This window comes from Lupinus angustifolius, chromosome LG11, assembly GCF_001865875.1.
Source record: "Lupinus angustifolius cultivar Tanjil chromosome LG11, LupAngTanjil_v1.0, whole genome shotgun sequence".
NCBI lineage: Eukaryota > Viridiplantae > Streptophyta > Magnoliopsida > Fabales > Fabaceae > Lupinus > Lupinus angustifolius.
Genome location: NC_032019.1, coordinates 1,870,455 through 1,894,783, shown reverse-complemented (window position 1 = coordinate 1,894,783; position 24,329 = coordinate 1,870,455). Strand labels below are relative to the sequence as shown.

The 24,329-nt window shown below is 33.1% G+C and overlaps 4 protein-coding genes and 1 non-coding gene across 12 annotated transcripts; 4 read left to right on the top strand and 1 right to left on the bottom strand.

The window, feature by feature from the left end:
- Positions 582–22,168, top strand: LOC109360398 (serine/arginine-rich SC35-like splicing factor SCL30). 6 transcript variants are annotated; one of them, XM_019605280.1, is made up of 8 exons: positions 582–684; positions 786–1,052; positions 1,928–2,095; positions 2,213–2,253; positions 4,087–4,171; positions 4,253–4,468; positions 4,572–4,696; positions 22,154–22,168. In XM_019605280.1, exons 2-7 carry the CDS (start codon positions 799–801, stop codon positions 4,693–4,695), a joined length of 888 nt encoding a protein of 295 aa, XP_019460825.1. In that variant the 5' UTR covers positions 582–684; positions 786–798; the 3' UTR covers position 4,696; positions 22,154–22,168. The 6 variants fall into 6 exon arrangements, with proteins under 6 accessions (XP_019460825.1, XP_019460827.1, XP_019460828.1 ...); XM_019605282.1 differs by lacking the exon at positions 22,154–22,168 and adding an exon at positions 4,787–5,048 and having other exon boundaries at positions 4,575–4,696; XM_019605283.1 differs by lacking the exon at positions 22,154–22,168 and adding an exon at positions 4,780–5,048 and having other exon boundaries at positions 4,575–4,696.
- On the top strand, positions 5,995–7,598 carry LOC109360400 (16 kDa phloem protein 2-like). The gene is made up of 5 exons (XM_019605285.1): positions 5,995–6,076; positions 6,245–6,310; positions 6,721–6,859; positions 7,047–7,182; positions 7,450–7,598. Exons 1-5 carry the CDS (start codon positions 6,010–6,012, stop codon positions 7,501–7,503), a joined length of 462 nt encoding a protein of 153 aa, XP_019460830.1. The 5' UTR covers positions 5,995–6,009; the 3' UTR covers positions 7,504–7,598.
- On the top strand, positions 8,737–8,808 carry TRNAK-UUU. Its single transcript has one exon. It is a non-coding gene; the product is annotated as a tRNA-Lys (tRNA).
- Positions 9,655–11,937, bottom strand: LOC109360399 (expansin-A4). The gene is made up of 3 exons (XM_019605284.1): positions 11,747–11,937; positions 11,330–11,648; positions 9,655–10,323 (listed from the first exon to the last, which is right to left on the bottom strand). Exons 1-3 carry the CDS (start codon positions 11,892–11,894, stop codon positions 10,014–10,016), a joined length of 777 nt encoding a protein of 258 aa, XP_019460829.1. The 5' UTR covers positions 11,895–11,937; the 3' UTR covers positions 9,655–10,013.
- Positions 19,677–24,225, top strand: LOC109360396 (telomere repeat-binding protein 4-like). 3 transcript variants are annotated; one of them, XM_019605276.1, is made up of 9 exons: positions 19,677–19,927; positions 21,081–21,215; positions 21,305–22,148; positions 22,257–22,481; positions 22,574–22,653; positions 22,780–23,009; positions 23,207–23,524; positions 23,601–23,664; positions 23,747–24,225. In XM_019605276.1, exons 2-9 carry the CDS (start codon positions 21,141–21,143, stop codon positions 23,951–23,953), a joined length of 2,043 nt encoding a protein of 680 aa, XP_019460821.1. In that variant the 5' UTR covers positions 19,677–19,927; positions 21,081–21,140; the 3' UTR covers positions 23,954–24,225. The 3 variants fall into 3 exon arrangements, with proteins under 3 accessions (XP_019460821.1, XP_019460819.1, XP_019460820.1); XM_019605274.1 differs by having other exon boundaries at positions 22,248–22,481; XM_019605275.1 differs by lacking the exon at positions 19,677–19,927 and having other exon boundaries at positions 21,059–21,215; positions 22,248–22,481.

The window sequence follows — 24,329 nt, the reverse complement described above, 5'->3', positions numbered from 1 at the left end:
CTATATGTTAAACTCAAGTTGACTAGATTTTTTAAACTTTGCCTATGTCACCGTAGAAATTTCATCCCGCTTTCGGTCTATGTCATGCTCTAATGGGGGATTTGTAATTCTTAGATTATTTAATTTAAAAATAAAAAAATTGAAATCTTAACAATAGTGAGTTTAATTGAAAAAAGAACAATGCAGTAAGAAAAAGTTTTATATATTATTAGTGCATTAACTACTATTTATTTATGTTTTTTTATTACCAACAATGTAATGTCAAAATATGTTTTTTGTTAATTTATTATCCACTATTCATTAATATTATTTACCTTTCGGGATTTATAGTTGTTCCTCCCAGTAAGTGTAAATCAAACCTTCGATCTTGTAAATCCAATGAGTTTTTGTTAATTTATATTATTCGTTTATATTTTATCTTTATTAACTATTTTAAAAAAATACAAATAAATGACAGTACAAATTATATATAAATTTTTACTTACGTACTAAAATCTTTACGATTAATAATGAATATCTAATAATTAATTATCCAGACACCAAAACGGTGCGCTGTACATAATATAACTAACATGGTCATGCTTGTAGTCTCTACTCTGGGTTTAAAGTTGTTCGTGGTGAGAGCAGAATTGTGTACTCTTTCGAATCGAACCAACGACTACGCCACCATCTCGAACAACTTCTGTACTTTCTTCGATTCTAGCACATCTACTTATTCGGTTAATTTTGTGATTGTCCGTACTTTAATCTTTTATCTGATTATTATTATTTGTGAAATTTTTTAGGGCACAGAACAATATGCGTAGGAACAGTCCAGGATACTACAGTCCTCCAAGGAGAGGATACGGCGGTAGAGGGAGATCACCACCGCCACCATCACCTCCTTATAGGAGGGGACACGGCGGCGGAGGAGGCAGGCGTAGGGAAAGCAATAATGGAAGCCTTCTCGTAAGGAACATTCCTCTCGATTGTCGACCTGATGAACTTCGGGTCCCGTTCGAACGATTCGGTCCGGTTCGTGATGTCTATATTCCGAAGGACTATTACTCAGGGTGATGACCTATCTCTTTATATATCTCAATTTATTATCCCGAAATATTGATCAAGAATTTTGCAATTTTAGGTTATATCTTCTGACTCGTGTCGTTTGATTCATGCGTTTGTGTTTATTAATGAATATAACAGCTTCATTTTGTTTGATACATGTGCCTTACTACTTGTTATTGTTGTCGTTGTCTCGTTGACTTATGTTATTTTCAGATTGGTGAGAGTAATTGATTTTTGACTAGTTAATTATTTCTGTGCGTCAAAGAACTGAGTGGGGGTGTTCTGTTTTGCTTTAGTTTCAATTTTGAAAAGGCATTTGCTATTGATTTTCGATTTTGAATTCATTCTGGACTGGTTTGTCAGGGGGTGTGTTGGTTTGAAATTGAAGTTATAAACCAAGCCCAAGCCCCAAGTTTTGAAGAGGACATATTGGTCCCAATTGAAGTGTGTTAATCTTCATACCAAGAGAAACTGTAATTAGACAATCAATATACAAGTTTCATGGAATGGAAGTTTGATTCTTGTCCAATTGAAGACTTAGTTTCTTGGAGCTTTGAATTCAAGAGCTTCTTATAAATACACACGAATCAATGTTGAAGTGTTGAAGAATTTTGAAATCACTTCCTTTACTGCTTGAATTTAAAGAAAAAAAGGGCAGCCACTAAGCTTTGGATTTAGCGGGTTTAGTAAAATTTCAGCACCCACTGCTGTGTTCATGTCTCAAGAGAACCATAATAAGTTGTCTAAAGAAAGCTATAGTAAGTTATGAGGTGCTTACTGCTGGGTATGCAAATTCTCCTAGTCAGCATATTCTACAGCTTGTGTCTGCCAAATATTTTTCTAGCATTGATAGAATGAAAATCTGCTTTTTTCCATACAGACAACCCCGAGGATTTGCATTTGTGCAGTTTGTGGATCCTTATGATGCCTCGGAGGCACAGTACCATATGAATGGACAAATTTTTGCTGGAAGAGAAGTAACCGTAGTTGTAGCTGCAGAGACAAGAAAGAGACCAGAGGAGATGCGCCACAGGACTAGTAGGTTCAGGTATTTCTTCCTCATCCTGTGCCATGTCTACCCCTCCCGTTTAAAAGATTATAAAACTGTCTTATAGCTTAACCCTTTCACCTTAAAGATACTACTGTGTTTTTTCATATTTGACAGAGGACCGGGGAGCTATGGGGGGCGAAGGTCTTCACCTTATGGTAATATCTTCTTTAAAATCTCAAATTGCATTTACCTTTTGAAATCTATACATCATGCATGTATAAGTGGAGGGTTTTCCACTTTTCCTCGGTGTCAGATATAAAAATATGCTCAACCTGCTATTTGAATGCATTTTCTTTGACATTAGAACTTTCTGTCTGGGTGAATGAGTATGAAATGATAGATTGTGTGACATTTTATCTAATTGAATGAATCATATTTGCTTTGCTGTTCTAGAATTATCGTAGTTCTTCGAAAGATTTGCCGCTTTGTCCTGATAGTATCTGTTTTCTTAATGGATCTAAATAGGTTCTTCCAAAGAGACTGGCGTGCTTTGTTGCATGACCCTTTTGCTTAGTTTCTAGGTTTTTGTTTTGTTCTTGTGTGGAATTTTATTGTAATATTCCCTCTTCTTTTATAATAATATTAATCTTTTAATCAAGAAGACCTATTGCTTACTTTTGTCGGAATTGAAATTAGAATAAGATATTTAAGATCTATTTTGTATCTAATCTGAATATCTGAAGTATATTGGTTTAATTATATATAAATAATTTGATATTTAAAAAACATAACACTGTCCAGACTTTGTAGTTTGTACTGTAGTTTTTCTTTTCATATTGGATGATGCAGTTATTTACAGTCGCAGGATTGCTGAGACTTTACAAACCTTACTACGTTTTTAAAAGTTAATCTAGTTGATCAGATTTAAAGTATATTATTAATTTTAGTTAGCTTACTAAAAAACCTAGGTTATCAATTACAGATAGCTGCCCATAGCGATCTACCCCAAAAACACTACAGCGAGATGGCCGCTACAACTAAGGGAAAAATGTAAAGTAATTTATATCTTAAACATATAAACACAAAAATACTTAAAATGCACCAAATTGTATTTTATATCCAACACATAAATACACAAATACATTAAAATACTAAAAATATAAGTAATTCATACTCTTTGTTTGGTGCTACTGGGAGTGGGAGTGGCAGAGGAAGGTTGTGAATTGTGATGAGGCCATGGTTGTGAAATTGTGAGAGAGGGGAAGAAGCTTTCCTTAGAAGTGGGTATGTGGTAAGTTGAGATTAGACTGAGTGGCCAGAAAGTGCTTCATTGGAAGGTGCTGAACGCGTAAAGAGGGAAAACAAAAAGAAATTCGCAGAAGGAAGGAAAGAAGGGAAGGAACTGGGGTTGACTCTTTTTTAAAAGTTTTATAGAAAAACCCTAAAAAATCAATGCTATGTAAATAAAAAAGAAGGGCAACTAGGATATCTCCCATTTAAATTATGGTTTCATCACATAATTTAAGAACTTGAAGACTGGTTTCTTGTTGGAATGCTGGTTCTTCTGAATGATTGTTGTGATGAGGATCCAGGACTGGTAACTAGCTATTAGTGATTGGTGACAGCCTGTTTTCCGTGATGTTTTCTAGCTCATCTTTTGTTAGTCAAGAGTCAAGACTAGTCCATACAGGCTTATATTGGTTGTTTCCTACGAACATGGGTAGGTTAATAGGTACCTCACTGGGGTGAGGCTATTAATTTAATACTCCCAAATGTGTATTCACATTCCCTACTTTAACAAATCCAAAATTTAATTTAAAAGCAAAATATTTACTGATATCTAGACTCTAATGAGGAGTGTCCAGAGAAACATTCCTTGCCTGAGGATATATGCTTTGTTATTTTATTCTGTATCCTACTCACCCTCTCAACTTTTAAGGCATCTTGTTAAATTTAGAGTAGTGAACTTCTTTCACTGGTTGCTTTCATATATAATACTTTCAAGAATTGTTTACATTGAATCTTTGTTCTTATGTCAAATCCATTAGGGCGTTATCGATCTCGCTCAATTTCCAGATCTCGCTCACGCTCACCACCTTATCACTCTGGTTCCAGAAGTCGATATCATTCAAGGTAAGGTTCACAATTTCGGTGTCTTGTTTTGTAGTTAATATGAGGCTTGTTTAGTCATGATTTTGAATTGGTATTTATCAGGTCACATTCTCCTGCCCCGAGACGGCAAAATGACTACTCTGTTTCCCCTAGAAGGCCAGTGGAGCGTCCCAGGTCACCAAAAAGTCCTCTTGGGGAGCGAGATGGTGACCAAAAGCGCAGGTCATATTCTCCTGGGGAGCAAGATGGTGAACATAATCGCAGGTCTTATTCTCCAGCTTATGGTGCTGATCAGAATCCAAGTAATGGATATGCTGAGTGAGTCTCTTTATATACTATTTAGCTTTTTTTACTTGATTGTGCCAGTTTGTTTATTTGTTTATGCGTTTACACTATTATCACTACATATTATTCTGTAAAAAAGGAACTCTATATACAAGTCTGAGGCTGATCGAGTACAGTGGAAATCACGTAGAGCATCAAGATCACCAGCTGGATCTAGATCAAGGTCTCCAATCGAGTTGTCACCCAGACATGATAGATGAGGTAGAATATATTCAAATCTTATATATTAGGGGATTGGTTCCTTGTTGTGGTTAAACTTTGTTTTGATGGTTTTCATCATGCATGTCGCAGGTTGTTTGCAAGATGCTGCTGGGCTTTTGTACAACTCTTTTAATTATTATCAGGATATTTTCAGATACCATATTCTGCTTATAGTTTGCGTATTTGATGGATTGATATGTAATCTCAGATTTGTTACTGAAGTGCAGTGTTGACATTCTGAACTTATATGGTAAAACTTAATCTACAACTATGATTGATGAAAACTGTTTTGAGCTTGTCAAACACCTTTTACGTGAGCTCAGTTTAACTGCTGCAGCCTGCAGTTCCATCACCGTCTTGTTTTTATTTTGCAACTTCATTCAGATGTTTCGCTTACCCTCTTCTACATTATATTGCACTAACGTAGATGTGTGATATATAAAAGGTGAGTTCATATTTACTTTTTACTAAGAAAATGTGGAATAACGTTTAAGGCTTTGGTGAGGTTTAATTTTATTTACACTGTTTATTTTTAATCATTATTATAAAAAATATTATTTTCTTACATTCATATATTGTTTCTATACTGAAGTATAAAACCAGTTACAAATTTGAAAAACGAAATGTAGAATAATATTTATGCTTCAGGTCTAAATATGACTCGTTGTTAAAGGAGGATACCTAATTACCTCCGGCCTAGATAAAAATATTAATTGATATATTTTTATAAATTTATTTTGAGGTAATAAAATTGAAATAATATTATCAATACTTATTTATTATACTAATATTAATGTTAAAAATAAATATAAAAATAATTTTGTTACACTATTTGACAAAATTTGACGATGTTTTAGATATACAAAGAAAACTAATTGTGTCAATCCTCTATAACAACATAAATGGTAAAAAATGTAAGTTCTTTTTACTTTTTCAATTTTTTATTTTAAATGCAAAACATCATTGTTTTGCAGCGCCAATTTTATTCTTAAAATGCAATAACCTAACTGATTCCCACAAACAACAACTGATACAACAAAATATTAACAATTTTGTAGTTGCCGTAAAAACGTGTTAGTTCAAAATTCTGAACAAAACATAAAACAAACACCAACTGGCTCTTGTTTTAGTATTAAAAAACAGTAAAACATAACTATTTTGGCTAGTTTCCAGTTTCAGTTTCTTGGATCATGCGTTGTATATGCGTTTACGTAATACTTTTAAGGTTTATCCTGCATATAAACCAGGGAAGCTTATTTTTCATCATCACCTTGTCAACTAAGAGAGAGAGAGAGAGAGAGAGAGAGAGAGAGATGGCAATTGGGTACATGGAAGTGCTGTTAGTGAAAGCAAAGGGGCTTCATGAATCTGATATCTTTTGTACTATACTTTACTTTTTTCTTCTTCTTTATCTCCTCATTTTATTATCAAAGCGTAGATTTTATGCGATGATTATTTATTCTCTAATTAATACATGCAAGTTTTATCATCCTTCTATGTTCTGATTTTAACTGGGCACTTTTTTATATTTGTTTTATTTATTGATAGCTCGTATGGATCCTTATGTTCTGGTACAATACAAAGGCCAAGAGCGCAAAAGCAGTGTACCTCGTGGTTGGTTTCTAACCTCTTTCTCATTTTTACTGAGACATTCATATAGCATCAACAATTGTGACTAGAAACAAGAAAAGAAATGAGAATGACAAGGCATATTTCATCCAACAGTTACAAAACGAGTTTACTTCGAAGCGAACTAAATTTCAGTTCGCAGGTTAGACTGCACCTAAACAATTTCCCTACAAGCGAACCTGAGGCAGATAATAAGAACCAAGGATTATGTCACACATGGATGAATCTGCATGATTCATCAGAAAGTGGTGTATTCCACTTTTAATGTATATGGCTTTCATATTCTTTTTTAAACAGCTCAAAATTCATGTAATCAAAACCACAGATACAAATAAATCACTGCATTTGTCACCATACCAAAGGGTTCAAGTTGCTAATTGTATTTAATGATGCAGGGGCTGGCAATGATCCTTTATGGAATGAGAGAATTGTATTCAAAGTGGAATATCCTGGCTCAGGTGACAAATACAAACTCTGCCTTAAAATCAAGGACAAAGATGTATTTTCTGCAGATGATTTTGTTGGCCAAGTCATGTAAGACTTTAATGCCTTCATATTTATAAATTGCATGAGTCATTGTGATTTGCTCTTATTGACAATGTGGAAAATGATAGTTGCTAAAAATTTCATCATAGTGGTTTAATTCCTTTACATCATAAAGCAAATTGTTACTTTTTTCCATTAAGAAATCATGATAAAGGGTCATTTATTTGGTATCCAGAATCTATGTGAAGGATTTATTGGCAGAAGGAGCAGAGAAGGGATCAGCTAAGCTTCATCCTCGCAAGTATAGTGTGGTTAGAGAGAACCAAATTTATTGTGGTGAAATTGAAGTTGGTGTAACTTTCACCCTAAAGGTAAAGTTTGTAGAATTAATACTTGAAAAGACATATACTTGTTATAAAAATAAATAATTGTATAGGATTAAATATATTCTTAAGCCATTTATGTAAATCTGAAAGAATGCTATTCATGGTGCTCATTTAGGAGTTGTAGACTTTATTATCATATTCACAAGTGAATAGAAGTTACAGAACCCTTTACTTTATAAGACTCATCTCAAATGAAGTAAATAATACCATATTGGGATTGTCTTTAATGCCATTCTTTGTTGGAATACACAGGAAGATGAACATTGTGACAATGATTTTGGGGGATGGAAAGAAAGTCACCATTAGTTGCACCATCAAATTCAATGAGCACAAAAGAAGTGCTTGAAACTTAGCCTCTGATTATAATCCTGAAATTAACATTTTTTATCTTCATTTTTTTGGTGAAAAGGAATGAGGTGGAATTTTATTTTATTTTATGAGAAATGTACTTTTGACTTTTGAGTATCGAATTTGATCATATTAAAAATATTTATCTCCTTATTATAGTTAACCAAAAAACTTGAATGTCGCTAGTCACATGAGAAATCAGTAATTTGAAATTTGTTCTGCTTGTATACAAATAATGATTGAGATTTTTTAACCATTCCTTTGTGTGATTTTGTAAAAACAAATGGATTGTGTGCATGTCATCACCCTATGATATTACTTAGGAGAAACAAATTTAAGACATCGCTCAATTCTGATTATGAAAAGTACATAATCAAAGGCTTTTTTTTCGTTCTTACCAAGTATTCTTAAAGTGTTTGATATTAATCCATGATCATATTGGTGGAGGTGCTCTTTCTCACAAAACATCTCCAATAAAATGTAAATCCATCATTTAATTTTAAGGTTTATCAACTTGATGCAAAATATAAGAATTGTTTTAGTGCCACTTTTCGAAAATCTGATTTTGACCAAGTTATTCCTTGACAAGCTGTAAAGAAAGTAAAACAACCACCTAATTTTAACATAAAACATTTTGATGCTGAATTCATTACAAATTGGAGAAGTATATATTTCTTAAAAGACTATTACCAATGAGGTAGTAATCTAATATAATAAGTTATTATTGAATCCTTTTCCAAAATCAAAAGTTTAAATTGTCAATGGTGTATAAAAGTTCCAATATATAATAATAATAGAATGTCTTCGTTTTTCTCCTTCTAGATATAAAAAAAGACTTAACATACCAACAATTATTAATACAATATTTATCAATCTTATAAAAGAGATAAAGAGGACACAAAATAAAATAACTAAAATTGATTAATTTAGTTTTAACTAAATATATAGCTTTTGATTTTACAACAATATATATATATATAGAATTATTTAATCCATACGATCTAAAATTGCTTATTTTCAATCTTAAACAAACATGCACTAACAAAACGGATTGGAGGTTTTTAATCTGATATTGTTTCCTTTTCATGTAAATATACTGAAATAAGCATTTGACTGATTAAAACTAATAAGTATATAGCAGCTTTTAAAATTAGTTTAAGGTATTACTATTATGTGATGAAAGATCAAGTAGCCGTCTTAGCTCAGTGGTAGAGCGCGTGGCTTTTAACCACGTGGTCGTGGGTTCGATCCCCACAGACGGCGAATCATGTTTTTTCTTCTTTCATGGATAGTGGCGTTTGGTTTATTCTACACTTCTCTTCAACTGATACTCAACATATGAAAGTTCATGGGATGACCATGCAACTCACGTGGCACAATCATCGATCATATTTTAATCCACTAAGGACCAGTTCTATCATTTTATTATTATTAATACCACCCTTCCCATTTATATAAGACCGTGTTGTGATCAACTTCCCTACACCAAAGAAATACAATTGAAGTCTTTGGGCCGTGTTTTTAATTCAAATTAAGAATGAAATTTGAAGACTATCTCATGAAGAAAAGACAAGTGCCCATAATAGAGAAGACCTTGAGAAGGAGGTAATTTGAGTTCTTCAATGTCATTCATAATACGAATTAAAAAGAGAGACAAATATTGGAAGAATAAGGTGTTGTCTCTAATGAATAAGGTATGTCAGTGATCTCAGTGGATAGTAAATAAGCAAGTTTCACTGTTTCCATAGTGATTCTACTAATATTAATTATGTAGCCAAGTATTGGCCCAGGTTGCAATGAATATAGGCAGGATTGTACTAAATGCTTTGGCTATTGAGCATTTTATTCTTCAGCATCCACGTGAGACAAAACATGTATGTGACACTTGTTCATTTATCCTACAATAACATCACTTCATGTAGCCTTTTTGTCCTATATGTGTCCCATGCTTCCTTGCTCTCAACTCCATGTGTCATGTCCTGTTTACATAATTTCTTTTCTCTCTGTTTTTTTTTTGTGCTTTTCGGAGTGAGTAAGCATGCTTAGGAACAAAGCATTATTCAATCAACTCAAATCACCAACTTCCCTTAAGTAAATTGCCAAAATATATTAGAAACAGAAATACAAACATGTTTGCTTGTTTTATATATCATATATATAGAACTATGTAGTAAGTATAGCTGCGGGCTCATAAATTTGCAGCCACTTCAGCTCAATACAAATTACACATCACCTTTCCTTCCCTCCAATTCTTCTATAAAACTCAAAAAGTAAACCCATATACCAAGATATTTCATACCCCACTAGTTTCACAAACAAGACAAAAGGGAGAAAAAAAGTGAAAAAGCTCCACTAATCACTACCATAGTCCATAGTACTTAGTACCCACCAATACTTTCACTTTTCTTTTAACCATTTCCTTAATATAAAAATGAAGAAAAGGGGGAGAATAAAACGGCCACATATAACTAGACCCTAAAATTCTTGCCAATGAAGGTTTGTCCAAATTGCCAATTAGAGGGTGCAATGTTCCAAGAAGTGGAGGTGCGTCTGTCACTGGCTGTGACCCTAAATGAAAGTGACTGACCAACCAGAACAGAGTTTGATTGCCAATTCTGACCCCAATTGCGACTCATGCTCATCCACCCACTCTTTGAACCTTTAACACTCACCCTCACGATATCCCCTGCACCTCCCACGTTGGTGATCAGAACCAAGTTGAAGTAACGGAAACCGTTGATTGTGAATCTTATCCCACCCTGTTTTTGGCATGGCACTCTGCATGTACAAAATCATACTCATTATTACTCATAATAAAACAGAACAGCATGGGTACTCTGTTTGGTTTTTCGAATACATAAACAGGTTTCAGATTAACGGTCCAGATTATCTGTTTATAGATATGGGCCCACGAATATTACAGACCGCGTGAATAATCAACGGTTTCTGTTCAGTATTCACTTTTCTGATGGCAACACCGAAGCACGAATCATCCAATGTCTAGTTTCTCACTAAAGCAGAATCTTCTTACACACTAACGGCGTCGTTTTCTGGTTATATGATGTCATTTATTCGTTTGACATAGATAACGAAGTGAAACCGAAACACGCTTTCACATGATAATGCTAAATAGCTCACACAATTAATTTTTTAAACCTATGATATTTGATTCTCAATACGTGATATTAACTTAAAGTTGTCGATAATTCGTTACTGTGAAAATAGTCTTAAAATTGTAATATTAGTGGGGAAAAACAGAGAACTATGATTCTATGAAACATCTTAAACATAACTAGTGAAAAATAAAATTAAACTAAAACAATAGTGGACAGCATCTATTCACTTACCACTTCTACTATACTGAAAACAAAAAACAACTTAAAACAGAGTAATTAATTGGTTAAAAACGATGGCATTATTAGTGATTTCTTGCAGTTCAATGCCTGCACTTTTTCTAAGGGAAAACTTCATGTAAATGTAATTAGTAGCGTAAATATTCTATCAATGGTTAAATGAGTTTAATTTTAATAGAAAGGTAAAAGAGAAAAAAATGTATGCAATTAAACTAAATTATAACTTAAGTATAAATAATACCAATGAATGAATGTTATTAAGCTAATCAAGTTACTCTGAATGCAAAATTTTAACTAACAAAAATAAATTGTATAAAATGGCAGCATATAATTGCACACCCGAAAAGTTCGTTAAATTGAAAAAGAAACAGTGAGATAAATAATGTTGAAAAACAAGATTGAAAAGTGAAACAGGGGAAGGTGAACGTTACCGGCGGTAATTGACGGGAACTATGCCGGCGCGGTACTGAGCAATCTTGAGAAACATAGGCATGGCTAGATCAAAATGAGGCCTAGGAGGGTTACACCAACCACCATTGTCACTTGGAAGAGCATAGTTTGGAGGACAGAAATTAGTGGCAGTGATTAAAATTGAAGGACTACCAGGATGGCACCAACTAGGATCATTAGCACACTTTATCTCAAAACACGCGCCACAGCTTAGACCATTGTTGAACAAAGCAGTGCTTAATGCTGCAGTGCTTACTCCATATCCTTGGCTGTACAAATTCCCGTACCCACATGCTCCTCCTAAACAACAAAAAGTAATTAACTTTTAGTGATTATGTTCTTTTATTCTTTTTTGTTTTGGTTAGTGAGAGTGAGAAAGATAGTTATTAGTTAGTTACCCATGGTTCCAGAAGCGTCGCTGCCTCCGTAGAAAGTGGCGTGTGCGGTTTGCCACGCGCCGCCGGAATAGACACCGGGGATTTTGGCTTGGGTGGATGCTAGGAGAGCCAGGAAGGAAACAATGGTGATGACGTGGACTATAGCCATTGTTGTCTCAGTGCAGAGAGAGAACAAGGTTTATGAGGAAATGAGGGTTTTGTTGTAGTTATGAGGTGGAAAGAGAGGGAAGAGTGTCTGGTATTTATGGAGGCTGAGGGAGAGAAAAGTGGGCCATGTAGGGGCATCAAAAGTGAACATTGCATCACACTTTTCTAATGCCTCTTATTATTCCATTATTAATCACTACAAAGTTACTATTTTCCTTACTATTTATCAGTCTAATTCAAAATTTGTGCTATTTTCTTCACTACTAATTTTGTTTCCAAACAAATAATAAAATATTAAATGAGAGTAATGTGAAAATAACAACTAATAAACTTGGGCTTTTAAAGGAGACAAATAAAAAGAAAAATCTTCAAAAGCCCAATGAATACAAAATTAATGTATACAAGAATAACACATTTAAATATGACGTCACCACTTCCATAATTATAGATGTTTAAGGTTATGTAAACTAATTAAGAAATTATTAATTGATATAAATAATTTGATATATTTTGATTAAAGCATTATTATTCAATCATTATGTATTTCACAATATATATAGAGAAAATAGGCGGTGAAAAGTGATGGTAAATGTTTAACAATAAGTTTTCAAAACACACCCTTATACATTTGAAATATTATTTAAGCAAGTAAGTTTTTATCATTGTTATTAAGTACCCATGATTTGTAGTCATGCTCAACTTGGAAGTTGATTTTAGTTATTAAGAGTATTTGAGATATTATATGTATGAGTTAATATCGGTTTTATTTATTTATTTTGGAAATGCAATTTTTTATAATTATTTTTATCTAGTTGGTATATATTTTAAGACAGAACTCCTTCACTCAAGTACTCGACAAAAAAACTACCCAAATCATTCCTTCAACATACCTTGTAATGCTTAATTAGTATATTGAATATATAAAAGAGTGGGTATCCATTTATTCTAAAAGTAAGTTTTTTAAATTTACTCCTCATTCTGATCATCAATTTTATAGACATTTAATAATTTAGATCTATTCATTATTTCAAATCATTAAAAAAATTTAGAATTAATGGCTATAATAAAGAGTAGATTAAAAAACTTAAGTGGTCTTCCTATAAAAATTTACAGCATATTTGATAGACAAAAGTTGGTTGTTACCAAGACATAACTCAAACGAAGATCCTAGAGGATTATGGAACAAATTCAAGGGTCAAAAATGGAGTAAAGTGGGTCCCAGGTGATTACATGGAAGCCACCACCGCATTCATCGGTGCACGTATCACGCCGTGCATTTGCCGTACCTTTGTAGACGGCGAACCCTCATATAATTGATAAATAGTTAAATACTCCTAAAATAAAGCTTAGTATGCATCAAATATTCTCTAAATCCATTCACATTTGTGAGTCATTGACTCCTGAGTCACCCTCCTTTTTATGATTTTGAAGCGTGACTTGGTTAAATTTTCCAGCATGTTATCCACCAAATCAACAATATCTGCCACGTAGTGAATATAATTAAGCCATAGTTCAACAACTACGTATATACACACTACTTTTGATATTTGACTTCAGCACCCCAAATTCGATCTCAATTGAATTCATGTGCCTTAAACAATATAGTACTATATTTTTTGATTAATTAGAACCTTGTTTCTCGCCACGAGTTAGGGACGTGGAAAATGAAGAAAAAGGAAGGGGCAAGTGAAGTACGTGTCAATGTTTTTCCTACTACTACCTACCATTACCAAAGCACCAGCTCATCCTACTCACATTCACTTACCTCCTAATAGGGGATGTTAACATTGTGTACCTGTGAAGGCGTTTATTACTTCACCTAATAACGTTACATAGTATTATAAACGGTGTTCAAAATCCATAGGCTATAACGATTTTCCAAATTTTACTTCTTTTTGCCAAAATAATATGATTTCTTTTTTATTCAATTATGTTTTATTGTTGATAAAATTATTCAATTATGACTGATCAAGAGGAAATCATAAAGTAACAAAGTCATGTTAGGAATCTAGAATATACACGACTCTACAGCATAGGTAAAACAGGAATAAGGCCACAATAAGATATAAAAGACAACTATAATATTTTGTTTATTATGAAATTACATTTTTATGATTAAAAGTACGAGTGAAAATAACTATTTACCTCTCTATTAAAAAATATGACACTAAATTTTTTGGACCAGCTCCTTGTTCTGATAAATGATAATATTTGTTGCTCCCTTCAGCTCAATTAATTAATAACTTCTTTTCATTTTCCAAACATCCAATATCCCTCAAATTATTTAGGAATTGAGTAATTTTATTACTCTAAAGATGCACAGTGAATTCATCAGTCTAGTTTTTTTTGGTAGAACTAATTTCTTTTGAAATTTGTGATTGTCTCTTCCAACAAGTGTCGCTTCCAAAAATCAAATCTTAACATTTTAATCATCCTAAAAATTTAGTGGAATCTTATACTACTAAATCAATGTCTTGTTAGTAATTGACGAGTCTAATTTAAATTAGTATGTTGCATACTTGCATAATAATAGAGGCGGTTTTTATTTGGATCGGCATACAGGCGGTTTAGTAATACTGAAACCAAAAGGCATCATCATGCTTATTATCTTTTCTTTAGTGAAAAGTCTCAATCATATGGTTTGGTAGGTAATTCAGTTGGCACTGACAATTAACCGATGTCAAAGTAACGAATGATTAACAATCTTTAATTCAAATCACCATTTGGATCAATTACTGAAACTTCATTGATCTTCTTAATTGATTACCAATAACCCATTCATTCTATAGACACCTTTAATGTACCAAGCAGAATCTATAATTAGAAGTTAATTTCGAAGTCACGTATCTTTTATATCAAATCAGACAACCAAAAAGCTAGCTTATTTTCAAATTCAGCAATTATTATTACAACATTTGATTTCAACTCTAGATAATTACATAGATCTCCAATGATATGGTGAAATTTGAATTTAAAAGAAAATAAACGAATACTCCGTATTACTTGGATAGGCTTTGTTCATAAAGTTAAAACTGATAGTAAGAGTATCGATTGGGATAAGACTTGGATGTGGCTCATCTTGGTAAGGCCAGCTTAAGGTTTATACTTTATACCTATGGTTTCTTCTAGACTGATGAGTTGGCTTCATGTCCATGTAATAAACACTTGTTAAATTATTTGATCTAATGTGGCATGTGCTACATATCCATCCAACACAGAAAAGCTTTTCAAAACCGTGAGCCAATTAAATGGATAATTAGAGGAATAACTAGACTAAGCTTAAGTGCATTGTAATGCTTTTCAAAAAACATATATCATGTCATTAATCTAATAAAAGTATCATTGGAAACAAGATCGTGGCCGCAGTAGCCAAGGATTAGTAGTAGCGGAGAGGTCCATGCTAGGATGAAATTAAAAATAGGAATTAATTATGTACCAAAAAATAGGAATTAATTAATGGCAATATGTAAATTGTTCCACCTCACTCTAGGATGAGTATGTTCTAAACTCTCTCGGACCGTGACCGAATAATTAGATATGTGGAAGGATGTTTCGTTAACCGGACAATGACAATAAGACAATACATGGACCACTTCTAATGCCCCGTGTTATGCCATTTGCACATGATTGTCACATCATTTGAACAATATAGACTTCTGCTACAAGTCGCATGTTACAACACAACAAGATGGACTTGTCATACATCTACTTGACCCATCACAGGCTGAAAGTCAACTATCTACAAAGTACGGACCTGCTAGATAAATATGACATAGGAAAATCAATTTTTGCTTGTCTGGAGCAGGTCCGACAAGGCCCCTGAGTCGGCTAGGTCCTTGGCATCTACAAGAAATATTCCTCTCACTTATGCGTTATAAATAGGGGATTCTTCCTATAAGGAAGTTTATATATACTCACTCACTTAGTTATTCTCTGTCTCTTACTATTATTCACTCACTCTTACGTCATTTATCTTTCTCATATATTAACTTGATCGTTGAAAAACCTTTTCAGACACCTTTCTTAACGCTTTCAAGCATCTCTCATGTGACATTAGAAGTTTCCGCATCAACTTCCATACACCAAACCTCACCCTAGCAAGACTGAAGAACAACCATAATGAGGAACAATATGGATTTAAAATAGTACACTAGAGTATTAGTAATGATATTTAGTATGATTTAATGCATCACCTTTTGTTCATTCACACTCTTATTGAAAACTTGCCCAATCTTTACATGACAATGGTGGACCGTTTGGACCCTTTACTGTGTTATGTCCCATCTTTAAATGATATCTATTACCCAAATATAGCATGCTATATATTGAGCTTTACGCAATCCCTATAAAATAAAGTTTCCCCCCTAAGCAAGCAAATAGATTACGAATCATATCTTCAACTTTTTTTACTTCTCCTATGTATCACCACAACTACCAACTTCTCTTTGTACTCTTTTTGAACTCAAGCTTCGTTTTAATCAATCATTTGGTCCAAGTTGGCCCTACCACGCTGCTATGAGTAAGTAAAGCTTGATGAAGACAAGTACCTGATTAACTACCATGCCTAATGGGCCAACTTGCCAAGGATTTTTTAGAACATGCTTATATTTGTGGTTTGTTTTTCTCCTTAGTTTATATCCATTTTCATTTCTTTTAATAATTTTATGAAGCACATATACTGTCCCACAAAAGTGTGTCATTTCATATGTTACTGTTTGTGATAAAGTAAAAAAATATTTAAATTAAAAATTTATTAATTAAATATATTTTGATCAATCACAAGAAGTACCGTATGAAATATTATACTATGTACACTTATAATTTTAAGGATGGCCTTTAGGACTTGTGCCTGTGGGGTATTATATTTCTAACGGTCAGTATGTCTGAGTTTTATGCTGAGAATTGATTTGGAGATTGTGTTGAAGATTTCCTCTGGCCCATTTAGTTGGAGAGCTACCTTATCATCATACCCTATATTTGCGATAAAGGGTCCAAACACAATGAATGTCTATTTCTAGCTGATTTTATGGTTTGAAAATTTGTAATTAACTTGTGAAGACACCAACGCTTATCATTAGTTATCAACATCACTAATTTATTTTCTTAATCCTTTTTTATGTTTCAAAAAAAGAAATAAGTCTATAACTTTTTCAAGAGGTCCCCCATTATAATCATTAATGCCAACATCCTAATATCACTATGTCTTAAATATATTTAATTGTGGAGTAGTTCAAATATAATCTAATGCGTCCATGCGGATATGATCACAACTATCACCATCCGTAACTAATCGGCATTAAACCATTATGATTTATGATCTTATGTATTCTAAACATCATAATGAAATGATATTAAACCTCAAGCTATTATATATTTAAACATTATAGTATATATATTTCATTAAAGTTATTTTACGATGGTCTATTATACATATAATGATATAAAGATGTCATGCTTGTATTGTTTTACTAAAAATATAATAATTGACAGGTATTAGTGTATTACTGAATTAACGGAAAATAATTAGAACTAATTAATATTAACGAGTATTATAAAATAAGATAAAGTAAAAAAGAATTGTTATTATATATTCAGTACTTGAAAAACTAATCAACTTCAATTTCGAAAACATATTTTCTCCTACTATATTTCACACTGTTTTAAAAATTACAAGACAAAATATCATAGCTATGCGAATTGGCAAAATAGCACAATTCTTTTGAAAGAGCGTCTGCCCAAAATGATGGTTTCCAAGTCCAAAGAAGTAAAGGAAGTTAGATGAGTTAGAGGCCCATGGGCTACGTCACCCAAAAATGGATAGGGTCCAAATTAAAACAAAAGATGAAAGAACAACCGGAACCGGAAACAGTGTGGTGGATATAATAATTTATTCTTTTAAGTAAGAAATTAATCTCTTTCAAAATATATGATTGTTCCTTTTAATAAGTATTGCTCCTAGGAATTAAATATTTGACATTTTAGTCACCCTACAAATCTAGTTAGATCTTAATCACTAGACTAACTAATTTATAACTGATGTAAGCTTAGAGTGGATAACCTTGTATATAACTTAATCGCTTAATTATCAATATAATGCAAGCATTTTTTAAACTTCAATTTACTTTTCATAATTAATAATTATCAATTTATTATTATCTGATTTAAGAGACAAAACAAAAATGTCTTTCAACCTATGATGCGATTTACACTTTCTAATTTATATTCATCATATCATTTTTATTTTCTGGTTTTTCTTCTTAAATAAGAATAATTATTGATTGTTTTTGGGCAAGAGAAAGCGAGAAGAAAGATGTATATGTTGTTGAAAAAAACTGGATATTATGGGACCGAAACAATAATAAAAATAATAGTTATCATTGTGAGAAAAATATATGTTATTCTTATTTTATGTAGAGTTATAATAAAAATATTGAGATCCAAATAATAATGTATATTTTATTTGATGTTATAGATGTTGTAATTAGGTAATGCACGACATTGAGAGTAAGTCTAGGATGAGAACGAAAACGGGTAGGCGTGGGTAATGCTTTCGTGTTCCCAAACCCATAATGTTTGCGAGTACTATGTTGGTGATGAGTATTTACGAGTATCCAATGAATTTTTGATTTTAATTATATATTTATATAATTTGTAATAATTAATATGTAAAAATAATTATTATATGAATAATATGATATATATTTGTGATCATAGTCAAATATGTGTAATTTATTATGAAATAATAATAAAATATATGATATATAATCTTAAAATAATAATAAATATATATAAAAATTTAATTAAAAAATAAATTGGCGGGTACCCACGAGGCATATATCATAAAACTCGTTATCACATATAAGCTACTTTTGTGGGTACCCGTTGTAGATATTTTCATGGGTCAGATTTTTTTGTGATCCCTAAATCATATGCCCCAAATCATATATTAATTGATTAAAAAATATATTTAAATTAAAAATTTAATAATTAAATATATTTTTAACTAATTACAAGTGATAATACATGAAATAATATTTTCTTTGAGATAAAAAATTACATCCCTTAAAAAAGTATTGAATAGGAATGCCCAACTTCACTTTGTAGCTTAGGGATTAAAGATGATGGCACATGTACTTACAAAAGTTTTAGTGCCCATACTTAATATTATTTTAAATAAAAAATTATAAAAGTAAATTTTATCCCTCACATTTAAGCATTGGACTTAGTTTGACTTATTCGTTACCCTTCATCTCACCTTGTCTCCATTTTGTTAGAATTAAGTATAATTCTTTACTTCAATTACTTATCTTTTGTTTTATATTGATTTATACTATTTATTTTAGAATTTATTTATCACAAGAGATAAAAGCCTCAAAAAGTTGATTATTATCATATTATCAAAATATAAATTTTGAGATGGATAGAAAATTTAGTGGGTAACAATTATCATATCACTTATTTATCAGTATTGTCAAATAACAGTAATAATTTATAATTAGTGACATTTTAGAGAAGAATAAAATATGGACAGAAAAACACTCTACCTTTTATTATAGAAGAAGTACGTATAAATTATACATCAATTTATAGTTTATTGTTTTTTAAAAGTAATAATAACATGTAAGTACAGATATTTATTTTTTGTATAATTGCAATAATCCAGTTAACCAGATTCCGTCTTTAATATTTTTCATTCATTCATTCATTATTGTTTATTGTTTTTTAGAAGATAAGAAAGGGGTTTAAGGCACTGGATGCGTGGTTTTTGTATATACCACCATGGTTTTAATGGGGTTGGTGGGTTTTTGTCCCTTCAATTAAAACTCCCAAATTTTATATTAATAAAAATGAAAACTTGAAACACCCACAGAAAGAAAAAGAACACAACTTTTTTGTTGATTTTAGATTCCAAATTCCCATAGATCTTTGCATCTTCGCACAGTTCCCGGGTTTTTATTATCCTCCATAATTTCACACATTTACGTCGCAAATGGTTTTCCTCGCAAATCTCGTTACTTGATCGCAATTAATCAGGTGGGTGACGTTATGCACGTTAATCTTTCTGAATTTCGGTTTTCTTCCGTCGATCTCGTGGCTTGTGCTAATTCTGCATAGATAAGTGTCGTTGAATTTCGGAGATGCAGAATTATGGTTGCTTCTATGCAATTTTGTTCTAAAAATATTATTTTTTTTCCACCCCTTGAAATTTTTGGGTTTTGGGATTGAGAAATTCAGATCCGATCGTGGATGTTAAGACCCTGTTTGGCGTAAGTAACTGGGGTTTTCCTTCATTTCAATTCTAAAATTTTGATCTTGTGTTTGTGGGCATTTTTTGGTTGAATTTTATGGTTCCCCTTTCAGATTGTTGATTTTCCCTAAACTCAACTTTGTGAGTCCGTGAACTTGTTTTTGGCTTTGCTTGTGTTAACTTTCATTTTGTGGTCCATTCACCATTTAAAGCGTGTACTTTTTTCTATTTATGAATTTAATTGCTATTCTTTTTATGTGAGATCTGATTTATCTTCAGGTGATTCACCGGATCTCTGGTTTTCTAATTGCTGAGATGTGGATTCGTCTTTCATTGTGTTGTATGTGCAGTTTTGCTTATTTATGTGTTCTGTATCTTACTAAGAGTTAACCATTTTTGAGTCAACATGGTAACTTTTTGTGTTGTTTTAAATTTTAAATCTTTTCTTAATTGTTTCTATGTTTTCAGTTTGGGCAAAAAATGTGATAACAGCTGGAGGGATTTTATGATTGACCTCTTGTTGTCTGGCTCCTATATTTATTTATTTTCCACTAATTTTGCACACCTTCTATGCCAAATTAATATTTTGATTTCTCAGTTCTCCTTTTGCATTCATGCTGCATGATGAACAAGTCTTAATTGTCTCCTCTAAATATATGTAGATAGAATTTGCCCTTTACGGTGAAACTTTTCTCAAAAAGCATACCTTTTCTTGCTGTAGTTTTTGAGGACTCAATACTGTTTGGAACAGAGAGTTGTTTGGTTTTTTAACATGTAAGTCTTCCTTTGGAAATTGAAATTGTTGAAAATATATTTTGATGGTGATAGTTTGATATTATTCATACGAAAATGTACTGGCTAATGTTTGACTTCTTTCCTACACGGTGTAGCAAAATTCTAACAGCTAACATGATACATGGTTCTTCATTTTTATGGCAGTGGCAAGGATCTGGAATACTGATGCTTCTGATTAATTAATGCGTTATATATGTTCATGCTATGGTGAAGAGGTTAGATTATGGATTCAGGGGCTTTCAGGTCCCCCCTACTGCTAAACGTCATAGATCTACAAGAGTAAGTCATTGCTACAATTATGGCAATTGTTGTTCCCTTTGTTTGTGCTTTGAACTATATTCTAATCCCTTAAGTTTGGATTTCTTCAGAGGAGGGGTCCTTTCAAGAAGTCAGCTGAGGATGGCCAAGCTTGTGCTTTTGAACTGCTTGCATCTTTAGCTGGCGAGCTGTTACAGGAGAGTGAAAGTTCTGCTTCTAACAATGCTTCTGAAGGAAATCATCATCCTTCCTTTAGCCACACCCTTGTTGAGAAGGAAAGGCAAGGTGAAGTTAGGCCATTAATGGCAAAAGGAATTCACAATGGAAGTTGTGCAGAGAGTATTTTATTTACTGAGATGGAATCACAAAAGAGTAATCAGAAATGTCTTGAACATGCTGAGACTGACTGTATAGTGCAATGTGTTTCAGTTAATAATAATAGTAATTCAGAGTGTTCGGAAAAAGTTGAGGCTGGTTTGATGTCCAAAAATTGCAAATGCCGGAATAAGTTTGTGCATCATTCTAATAGATTAGTAGAAATACCTGAAGATGTTAGGGAGTCTTCTGATGCTAATGTAAAGAATGGATTTAGGTGGGAACAGGTGGTTAGCAATTCAGTGTTCAAGGGACTGCCTTTGGGTAACAAATTTTGTTTGAAAGACCCATCGGAATTGTGTGTTAACTCTCCCTCACTAATTAACTCAAACAGTAATGTTAAATCTCCATTTTGTGGGGATCTGTTGCTCAATGCTTCAATTTCCAGGCATGGGAATAATAATAAGTTAGGTTTTAGAGATGATGACGAAAACTTTTTAAGGTGCAACAGAGTTTGCACCAAGTCAAAGGCTGTTAGGCCTCCACAACGCATTGCACGCCGAAGAATCAGGCAGCTGCTGACTTCCAAACGCTGGAAGGTTGCTCCAAAATTGAAGGATTGTGAACATTCTAGAACCGGTGAGGTTGTTGACAACTTGTTTGCTACCTAGTTCTTCATTGTTTGATGTGTATTATGTGTATGAGTTAGGTTGTTTTTTCTCACTGAAATTAATATAGAATTTGCAGATGGGGGAGTAAAACCTCTTTATCGTAAGAGGAAGACTTGTTATAGTTTTGAAAGATCTCGGCAATGCACTCTTTTCAAGAGGAGAAAATTCTTTGGTCGGAGTTCAGTGATAACTTCTGATGGTGGATTCAGCTGGGATAGTGTGTCTAATTCACCAGATAAAGGAATGGATGGAGACAGCTCTAATTCATCTATAAAACGGCAAGCCTCTAATGATTCTCATGGTAATTAATTGTGTGCTGTTCATTAATTTTGGTTAGCTTGATTTTTCATCCACCTTTTAGGAATTAATGTTTTGTGTATACCTCATGTCCAGTGAAATTCAGCATCAAGTCTTTCAGGATACCAGAACTTTATATTGAGGTCCCCAGAACTTCAACTGTTGGCTCATTAAAGGTATGGATATATAGTTTGTCTTATTTAAAAAAAAAGTATTGCTGTTTTAGGTGGTCCTTGTCTGCGCATTCAAGTGGCTGTGTAGAACATTCTGTTAATGCATTTTTATCTTTTATGAAAAATTAGAGGGCAGTCAAGGAGGCAATAATGGGAATGCTTAGAGGTGGAATGCATGTTGGTGTTCTTCTTCAGGGAAAAAAGGTTAGAGGTAACAACAGAACTCTTCGGCAGACTCGTATATCTTGTGAAGAGAACCTGGATAAACTTGGTTTCGTGTTGGAGCCCAGTTCTCTGCGAGCTTCTCCAGCTGTTTGTGTTGGCGAGCCTTCTCAATGCAAAACACCTCAACTTACCAGGTGAGCCAAAGTTGATGACATGATTTTCTCTTTGCCATAACTTTATATGATGATTGATGTCAAAGTTATGATAAATGGACAAAAGCTAGAAATATACTCAATTCAGTTTTTAGTTAAAAAGTCTGGTTATGGTTAAGCTCTAATCAATTAAATTTTCTACTGTCTATACAACTAATGTCATAATTTGATTTTTCTAGGTCCCCAGAAGCTCGTGTTCTAGATTCAGGGATTAGTGATGCCTTACAGGATTCCTCCTTTCTGACAAACGCGAGCAACCTTGTTGAAAGTAATCACGAGTCGACGTCTATCTCCACTGACACTGTAGTTGACAAAATAACAACGGATGCCAGAGCACTAGTTACTGTTCCCACTAGTAGCACAAAAGCATTAGCTGTGATTCCTGCTGGTCAGAAAACCAGACACTCTGAGCTTGTACAGCGTCGAACCAGGAGACCGTTCTCTGTGTCTGAAGTTGAAGGACTTGTTGAGGCAGTTGAGGAACTTGGAACCGGAAGGTTTGGGTTGATGTTTATCAGTTTCATCTGTAAGAGACATGAGAACTTGGTTGCTGACAGTGTTTTATTAATGCAGATGGCGTGATGTAAAGTTGCGAGCTTTTGAGAATGCAGACCATCGGACTTATGTTGACTTGAAGGTACTCTCTTTTATCATGTCTCATCCCCTCATAATGTTGGTATGTTTAACTGTTGAATGGTCTGGCCTATTATTGTGTACAGGATAAATGGAAAACATTAGTGCACACTGCAAAAATCGCCCCTCAACAGCGGAGAGGAGAGCCCGTCCCTCAGGAGCTCTTGGACAGAGTCTTGGCTGCCCATGATTACTGGTCTCACCACCAAGCCAAGCAGCACGGGCTGCATGGCATGCATCACCAAGATGGAACCATGAAAGACACAGTGTTGATCGCATCCAACCACATATAATGGATGATGTAGAAAGAAATTTATGTTAACTTGCAACCGTGGAAACACAAACTTGTACATTTTGTGATTCAATTTCAGTAACATTTTCTTACCATGTTGCTTGCCAGCCTTTAATTTCATGCAGGTTGGCATTTGTAAATGAATTGAAGGAATAAGGTTGTTCTCACTGTAACTGGTGTTTTTCTTTTTATCAAAACAGTTTCGTGAAAGTGTACAAATGTTAATGCAACCTGACCGCATAACAAAGTAAAAGAAACATGTTCACCTTGTTATTTTCTGTCTAGTACCTGATTCCAGTGTTATGTGTCCTTTTTACTTACTGTATTTTTTCACACGTGAGCCTCAATTATTGTCATTATCTACTTTGTCTATTGTT